The sequence below is a fragment of the Haliotis asinina genome, chromosome 10 (genome assembly GCF_037392515.1).
Source record: "Haliotis asinina isolate JCU_RB_2024 chromosome 10, JCU_Hal_asi_v2, whole genome shotgun sequence".
NCBI lineage: Eukaryota > Metazoa > Mollusca > Gastropoda > Lepetellida > Haliotidae > Haliotis > Haliotis asinina.
Window position 1 is genome coordinate 40,506,321 of NC_090289.1, and position 9,585 is coordinate 40,515,905.

Sequence of the window (9,585 nt, forward strand, 5' to 3'; positions counted from 1 at the left end):
ACACAGCGGTCGTATTGTTACGAGGGTCGTAACTCGTAATTGAGTCGTTACGATCACCTCAGACGAGGTGGGGTAGCCTAGTAGTAAAGGTGTTCGCTCGTCACTCGCGCTGAAGACCATTGTTCGATCTCGCCACCTGACCACTTTGTTAGAGGTCCATTTCTGGTGTCCTCCGCCGTGATATTGCTGGAATATTGCTCACTCATTACAATAACCTTAGCGCTATAGGCTTGTGGAACTGACCACCGTAACGCCCTTCCAAGTATCAACCACAGCCATTGTGACAACCCAATTCACATCTATGCCTTGGGACACGTGAAGTTAGAATAGGTCTACAGCAACCCATGCTTGCCACAAAAGGCGACTATACTTGTAAGAGGCGACTAACGGGATCGGGTGGTCAGGTTCACTGACTTGGTAGACACATGTCATCGGTTCTTAATTGTGCAGATCGATGCTCATGTTGTTCATCACTGGATTGTCTGGTCCAGACTCGATTATATACAGGCCGCCGCCATGTAGCTGGACTATTGCTGAGTGCGGCGTAAAATAAACTCACTCACATCTACGCCCCGGATATAAAGGCTTGATGGACATTTGCCTGTGCATACACGCGATGCTGATAGTCCCCACAGCAATGTTGGGAGTGTCGTTACTATCCCCGCTTGTCTGATAACAACATTTACACGCCGATCCATGCTGTTTACGTTGGGTTCAATATTTAGCTGAAATTGGGATCAAGTTCATATTAAGTCTTTAATTTAAATTCTCAGCACAGTTACAAGACGATCCTAAAACCGGAGTAACAAGCACATAATCAGTCTCTCAATTCGGCAAGCTTAAGATATTTAGTTAAGAACACAATTAAACTGCAAAAGATATTGACGCGGTGTCTTGCAACAGTTTTACATGATAACGTATATGTTGATGAAATGACACACAGCCTTCAAGCAGCAAATATCAATGTGACAATTTATAAAAACAAATAAGTCAGAATATTTCTTTCATGTTGTAATTTGTCACAAGTAGCTGACTATGGGCAGTGTGAGTACTCACATCACCACACAGCAGATACAAACATGATGTATTCGGTAAAAACGCTCAAATTGACTCTTTGGAGGGCATTTAGAAGTAGAAAGCACAACGGTTCGAGGCGTATGCCTGACGAAGGAGCAAGCATACACTCCGAAACATTGTGTTTTCCACAATAAAGAAGTGGACATCCATAAATCTGGCCTTTCCTCAAAGTGACAACTACCTGGACCATATATACTTATATTAAACCAGTTATTAGTTTCCACAGTTCACTTTCTTCCCAAGTAGACCGTTAGACAACCTTGCTGTGTCTAATCATCGAGATAAAAATGGATCCAAAGTTGAAGAATTTGGGCAGAATTTGTTTTACAATCATCTTCACTTAACCCGTTGGTTATGTGCAAATCTAATATAACAAACACAAACGCTTATCAGAATAGTTAAGGTGCCCAATTTAAATACGATATGATTAGTAGTAAACTGTAGTATATGTAAATAAACTGTATCCGTAGTATATGCTAAGATAAAGACAGTGACACTTGTGTCTTGCCGTTTGTGAAACATTCAAAACTGTTTGAACCATCCCCGGGAGATTGACACTGGCAGTTTGATAGTTTGAATGTTAGAGTTGATTTGAGCCAGTTGTCAGGCAACTATCACACGTGTTGCACTTTATGAAACACGTTAGTGTGATATGTAATAAGTCGGCATCTTATCAGTGGGTGGGGTTGTTTTATCAAACAAACGGTTACCCGTGGTATAATGTTCGCTTGAAATAGAAGTTTCCTGGAATTCCCACCATGAGGGAGGGAGGTTAGATTTGGGAAATGTTTGGTGTATGAGTCAAATACGTCCAGACACGCTGCTTATCACCTCAAACCGCGTCTTTAAACACTTAAGTGGAATGAGAGATTACTCTGAGATGTGGGCGAGTTGGTGAGTGAGTGAGTAAGCGAGGCAGAGTGAGCAAGAGGGTGAGTGAGTGAAGGCTGGAGGTAGAGAGGTTGAGTGGGTTTGTGAGCGAGTGAGTGAACGAGGGAGGGTGAGTGAGTGTGCAGGTCTGTGAGTGAAGGAGTGAGTGAGCAAGGGAGGGAGGGGTTGGGATAGGGAGTGAGGGTGAATGAGTGAACACTGCAACATCCAGCAATTACTGACCTGCTTCTCACATGTTTCAAACTTTGTCAGGGTAGGTGAAATGAGATTTCAGACTTTTGTATGGAAGTGTGGAAACGCTTTTGTCAGTTTTACTGACATGCATATGAGGCATATAGTGTCAGCCCATGTATTAGAACTAATCTTCAGCACCCCATACTGATTGTAAGAGGCTACTAACGGGGTCAGGGGATCAGACTCACTGATCTGGCTGACATATGCCATCATATCTCAATCGACTTGATCGATGCTCATAAGGTCAGTCACCTCATTGGCTGGTCCAGACACGGATATTTACAGGCCGTCGTCATACAGATGGAATTTGCTCAGTGTGGGGTTAAAAATACTTCGATATATCCGTCAGTTCGTTATTACTGGAGTATACTGTACATCATAGGAATTTTAAACGGAGGTCGGTGACCTCTTTTGATCTGTCAATGCCTATAATCACCAAAGTAGCATAAAAACAGTTTACATAGTATTACTCACGTAACCTCGATTTCCGTTATCGTACAAACCACTGCTCGTTGTTCGATACCGACTGTGTGCTCGCCATGTGTTATCAAATACATCGACAGTATAGGTAAAGGTGAGCGAATCTTCTCCAACCCTGTAAGCCTTTTTTGCAGCATCGCCCGATCAATTTTCGTAATGTGAAGTGTCCTGGGCAGTCATAAGCGGTAGGGTAGTCCAGTGGTTTAAGCGTTAGCTCATCACCCTCAAGACCCGGGTTCGATCCCACACATATTCAAATATGTGAAGCACATTTCCAGTGTCCCTCGCTGTAATATTGCTAAAATATTGCTTAAATCGTCGTAAAACCCACCTGGACAATCTCAGAAGAAATATCCATATACACAGGGTTCGCAGTAACGTCTGTGCACTCTTTGCTCAATAAAACTATTAAAAATCGTAGCTATTGAAAATGGTATTTTATATCATATGACAAGAACACCATAATTGGAAGAAATAGTTGGTAGATCTGAGAAAACAGTGTAGGCAATCAATGAAAGTCAGACACGTATCATGTACCAATACAGTCATGTATTATGTACTGGTAGAGTAGTGCGCTAAGGTGCACATCTAAATATGTTATGAACCTGCATTCACAAATATGTATCAGGTCAAAAGCAACATAATTGCTGACAGCGATGAAAACGATGTATTCCCAAAAAATTAACGAGTGGTGACCATAAACCTACCATTACATAAGGTGTCTTTGAACCAATGAGCAAACCTACCATTACATAAGGTGTCTTTGAACCAATGAGCAAACCTACCATTACATAAGGTGTCTTTGAACCAATGAGCAAACCTACCATTACATAAGGTGTCTTTGAACCAATGAGCAAACCTACCATTACATAAGGTGTCTTTGAACCAATGAGCAAACCTACCATTACATAAGGTGTCTTTGAACCAATGAGCAAACCTACCATTACATAAGGTGTCTTTGAACCAATGAGCATGTGTTTCAAGAATTGATATAATTATTGAAACTGCAACGCCAAAGAAAAAATTCTCTAAATATATTAAACACGACTATCGTGGCTATATTTTGAATTTTAGTGCTCCTTAACAGGTAGGTTGATGATACAAGATCAGTTTTTAGGGAAGGTATCTTTAAACACAAGCAACTGAAAATAACATTTACACTGAGAATATATATATTCCGCTTACGAAGATACCCTGGTTAAGTATAACAGTATTAGTCACTGATCTGAGGGGCGGTGTTGTAGTCCACTGGTTAAAGCGTCCGCTCGTCACTCTCGGGTTCGATTACCCACATGGGCACAATGTGTGAAGTCCACTTCTGGTGAACCCAAGCGTGAAATTGCTGTAATATTGCTAAAAGCGGCGTAAAACCTTACTCACTCACTGACATGAGATTCACTAAAGAGCACTAAAGATTAGGTATAGTTTTCATTGATCAGAAATCTTAATATTCATTATGAAGCATATATATTCAATCCAATGTCTAGATCTAGAGAGATGCACTTCAGTTAATTTGATAAAACAACACTAATACGATAAACAACACTAATTTAATAAAACAATGAGAATCTGCTAAAACAAGGCTAATTTAGTAGACTACACGATAATAGAATGTTACTGTACCACTATAAGCTCATGTCAGAAAATGGCTATAAGCGCTCTGATGCAGACAAGCAATGTAGGGATATTGAACTAACACAATACAGAGCTAGCATTCATTCCTGCGATATTCATCACATACACCACACATATTTCAGAAAATACTGATACAATAAAACCTTGATGATTTGTCCGGAGTAAACAACAATATCAAATGTTTGATTAACGAATTGTTGCAAGTCTTCGTGTAAAGTACGACTTGTGTGGGACCGTCGATATCATCCAGAAACATGAAAGAGGGCGATTCACTACACGTCTTTGAAAGCAACAATTCAAGGAATTCTCCAGGAAAAGCACGTTGTGTAAGAATGTCCATGTTGAAGGTGGCATGCCAATGCATTCTCGCAGAGCCGAGGTTTCTATATAGATGAACAAGCGCATGTTTTCATCATCTGGCATTTCATGAAAACTTCCCCGAGGAATGCTATTTTGGAAATTTAGAAAACTGTCGCTATATAGTATCACTGACTTCTTTTGTATATCAAACGTATTCTAAATTTTGAAATGCTCTTGATATTGTGTTTCTTAGGTTAACACTGAATTCATTCCTGCGCAGATTTCTTGGTTAACCTATCTTTTTAATCTTGACGAAGACATTTTACAATATAGATACAATAACCCATATAATCAAAGAATTAAACACACTGTATCTCACCTAGATAAAGAAACCAAAATATCGTCAAATCATCTGATTTATGCTGAGCTATTGATGAATGATTTCATTTCGGGACTGAATTCATCATCAGATTTGTGATGCTCCTTCTTGAATTTAGCCCATAGGTGTTTTAGGAGATCAAAGGTCATGATATCGCTGGTGTTGTTGCCGACAACTCGTAACAGGAAGATGCCGTCATCGCGGAGATAATGTCGGACGAATTTCTTGAAGAGCTTCAGGTCAATTGAATCTCCGCCATCTCTAAACATGAACAGGTACTTGTTGAGAAACTTCTCCCTCCTAGACGTGAACACCTCCTCAACTGTCCACGAAATCAGACTCCCGAGGGTCAGCAGAGACAGAATGAGAAGAACAAACCACTGCGCAGCATAAATCTTCTCCAGGAAGAGGTTGATGGACAGGACACACTGAACCGTGAATGTTTGAACATTCTGAAGTTGCCGTATCTGGAAGTCGCACATTCCAATGCGGGGAAAGTTCTGTATATCTACCCAATACGAGTCGTCGGCTAGAAGTTCAAGAACATCCCGTCCATACGTCCAGTAATTGAAGCCAAGGAAAGACGTAAGGACTTGAAACTGAGAAACAACGTTGACCAAATATAAAAGCTTCACGAAAAGATACAGTCTGGTGAGGTAACAGCCTGAACGTTTGCCAAAACAGAAGAAAACGTTAGCTAACCTGTTCTTCAGATTCCAAAACGGGTTTTGTTCAAATCGGCGGTACGTCTTCAGCCATCTGTCGATGAAGATGGAGATATGTTTCATCTTGGTGTCGCGGTCATCTTCCGGTTGCATCTGTGTGTCCAATGTCATACTTACGATCTTTTCTATGTTGACGCCTGAAAACCCCTTCATTGTTTTCCATATCATGTGTGGGATCTCGAACATAAATGCCTGCACCATGAACATGACGATGACCCAACGGTAGAAGCTGACGTCTCGGTCGTCGGACATCCGGTCATCAACCGCAACCGGAAGTGACTCGGAGAAAGGGACGTTGTACATATCGGATATCCAGCAGTAAGCATTCACGTAGTCTTGGAAATGATCCTTGTCGTATTCTTTCGGTACCTGAAAGTATTTTTACATATTTACATACATATTGTTGTATATTACATTGATGGCACAGTACGTACAAAAGAACAAAAGCAACAAAATCACACGAACGACAGCTACTGAAATCATTTACCTCTTCGGTTAGGGCGATAAAACGCAAAGTACCAATTTCAGTGGTCCTTAAATTGCTCATCAGTGTCGGAGTTTTATTAGTGACTGAATACTGACAGATGTCAATAGCGTTATGTTCAAGTTCCTCTTTGGTGCCCTATGTAAGACTTTTGAAATGAATTCTGGAAACGCTTGTACTACTATGGGTAAGGATATTTGTAGAATTCATTAAGCACAATATATGTGTGGAATATTCCAATGAATATATAACCTGTTTACAGGCATTTACACGCCTTTTGTGGCAAGCATGTGTGTGCTGAGGGGCCTATTCTTCTCCGGACCTTCACGGGTCGACAAGTCTGAACATTAACAGGATAGGATATATTACTGACCTACCCAACAATTGATAGGCGCACCCACAAATGACTTGGCACCGACCAGCACAGCGAGTGACAGCAGCGTTCCCACAGCAACGTAATGGTGTAACTGGTCAATGAGGTCATCGTCACGTGTAGCCCGTGCAGCTGATAGTTTTGCAAGCTGGTCAAGCGCTTGTTTCAACCTGAAAGTGTTAGTGAAGTTTCTTCAATGGACAAAAAAGTCATGCCTAAAGATGACGGATTAAACAGTTTTGTAGTAGTTTTAGTATGTTTAGGCTTAGTCCGCTTTCAGCAATATTCCAGCAATATCACGGGGGAACAAGAAATGGGTTTCTAGGTTATCAGCAGCACGTGTTTTCAGGCTTCTGCGACCCTCGTCATTTCGGAGATTCTCCAAGCTGACAAACCATGATATTGTGTGGGATTAGTTCTACGCCGCCCTCAGTAGTATTACAGCTATATGACAGTGGTATGTATATAATCGGATCTGAGCCTGACAACCCAGGGATTAACAGCATGAGCATGTGTCAATGACATGTATCAACCAAGTCAGCGAGTCTGACCACCCGATCCCGTTAGTCGCTTTTTACAAGCAGTGGTTGCTGAAGATCAATTCTCGGATCTCGGTTCTCGGATCTCGGATCTTCAATGGGAAACTACCGCTCATAGAATAGTGAATCACTCACAAACTTCATATTTGGAAAGATATTAACCCTTTGCAAGACATGACAGACTTTTAGATAAATCTAAATGTCTCTGTAGGCCATATCAGTGCTGTCACGTATTATCACCTAGTACAGGAAATACTCGAGTGGTCTGTATTGTGATAGGAAGACGAACCAGAAGCATTTAGTATGAAGCAATGACCAAATAAAACATTCAAAGTTCTTAATGAAATAAATGACCACATCAAAGACTGATTTCCTCTGATATATGTTTCGGATTCTATTATTTCTGTCAGGATGACCGATAGTTCGTTTGTTTAACGCCGAAATGTCCCAGTTATATGGCGGTGGACTGTAAATAATTATATCTTCACTGAACATTTCTGTGATTGATATCATGAAGGTCTATCTCTGCAACTGAGATACAGTGACCTCGTTCAGCCAAGTCAGCGATCAGTTAGTCGCTTCTTAAACAAAGTATGGCACGCTGAAGGCCAGTTCTAACACAGATCTTCATCAGTTCCGAACGATGAGATTTGTACGGTTTACCCTACATCCAGGATGTTCAGCTTGACCTGAGCTAATCTACATATGCATGACCCGGGAGGTCAAACGGCACAACCGGCTGGTTGAGTTAACTTCATTAAATAGGAGGCTCGCTGCCTAAAAGCCCGAATAGGAAACATTAAAGCATCTGCAGCTAATTGTTTAAAGAAAGTAAGCACATTGCTGACGATTTTTCGACACTGAGATGCCAAACGCCGACCTTGTCTCGGCTGTTCGGACATGTTAACAATCACCTGACAAAGGCACACCCCTTCACAATAATAGATCCAACCAGTTGTGACACAGTCACGCAATGCATTAGAGTTCACTTGATAAGATCAAGCTGAACAATCAGTAGATATATGCATCTATCGATCACTAGTAAAAGTAGTATTTAAAATATTTAAATAACGGATAACTGGTTAACAGGGAAAATGACCAGTCTTTCAACGTGCGAGCTACGTCGCCGTTTTTCTCTGTTGCGCAAATCTATTTGCGCTACAGTTTTGCATGTGATTGATGACACCAATCTCAACAAAACCTACTTACATTGGGATGAATATCTGTTAATAATGTTTTCCTTCCTCGGCGCTTAATGTCGCTAAAACAAATGAAATGAGGTTTCGTTACACATGAAGGTGCACTAGTCTTTACAATAAATGCTTTCTTTGGTTTTTGAAACACGTTATATGTCACCTTCAAGTATTAAATTAATAACTTTTGTCAACCTATTTGCTCACATGGAAACATGTGTGAAAGTGGGCATTTCATATAAAGTACAAACGAGCTGTTGAAAAACATTACTTGCTAAACAGAAAGTTAGAATATTTAAAATAAAATTCAATATTAAATAATTGAATGAAAATTGATGTCACTGCACAGAACATACAAATATATGTATATAGATAATATTTGCTTGAATTATTACAAGTGCTCAAACTAAACTTGCAGAAAGTAGTATGTGAATTCTGTTAATTACAGATATTAATTAAATTTGAAACAACTGAATGACTCATTTTATCCACTTGTATCTAAATAATTTCAAACAAACTTTGCTATTTTCGCTAATTTTAATATTACTAGTTGCACATCAGAAAGAGAATAATTATCCTAGTTCCTCATGCATAGTATATTTCTTGTCACATACAATAATAATTACATAACTGCTGTTTTAATAAATGTCTGTTTTTTAGGTGAAAAACACTGTGAAATATCTAGAAAGCATACCGTACCTTTGTCTGTCCTCTCTGCCCTCCTGTCAGCTGTTGATGTCGAGCAGTCTCAGGCCACGAACACGGATGATAACGAGGGGACAGGCTCTAGAACTGGGAGGGTGGATTTGGGAGGGTGGATTTGGTGGGGGGGGGGGGGGGGGGGGGAGGCAGTGGAGATCTGGTGGTTATCTCACATCTTCTAGGAAGGACTGATATGGTTTGGAATGCATTTCGCTAACTTGGTGATATTTTCAAGGAAAAATATTACAGTATGATGAATGACATTTGATATCTTGAAGCTCTGATAGTAGAATTATGTGCTTTGTCTTGAGATGGCTGTCATCGTTATAACAGCGCTTCATCTTTGGAATGTGACGTGCTGCATATATTTAAAAAATTCTATTCTTAGCATTTTCGCAATATCTGCTGTCAAGATTGATTTTTCAGTGACCCCTATACACAATATGACATTGACGATGACGCTTGTATTTTTACAGTTTCCCTAGTAATGTGGATTTCAAGACCATTTTGCAAGCTTTAATGCGTTTCTCATCATTAAATAGTCAACATCAATATGATAAATATTCATAAGAA

The 9,585-nt window shown here is 40.2% G+C and overlaps 1 protein-coding gene across 1 annotated transcript; it reads right to left on the minus strand.

The window, feature by feature from the left end:
• Positions 1 to 3,108: 3,108 nt before the first annotated feature.
• On the minus strand, positions 3,109 to 9,104 carry LOC137298484 (innexin unc-9-like). The gene is made up of 4 exons (XM_067830772.1): positions 9,010 to 9,104; positions 8,327 to 8,378; positions 6,583 to 6,748; positions 3,109 to 6,090 (listed from the first exon to the last, which is right to left on the minus strand). Coding segments are annotated over exons 2-4 (1,224 nt in total). The 5' UTR covers positions 8,329 to 8,378; positions 9,010 to 9,104; the 3' UTR covers positions 3,109 to 5,034.
• Between the last annotated feature and the right edge of the window lie 481 nt (positions 9,105 to 9,585).

What these genes read in the sequence shown, in the direction of transcription:
- LOC137298484 (XM_067830772.1), bottom strand. An exon ending in GTGCGCCTATCAATTGTTGG is followed by an intron (nt 6,091 to 6,582) that starts GTAGGTCAGTAA and finishes AAATACTTTCAG; the next exon opens with GTACCGAAAGAATACGACAA.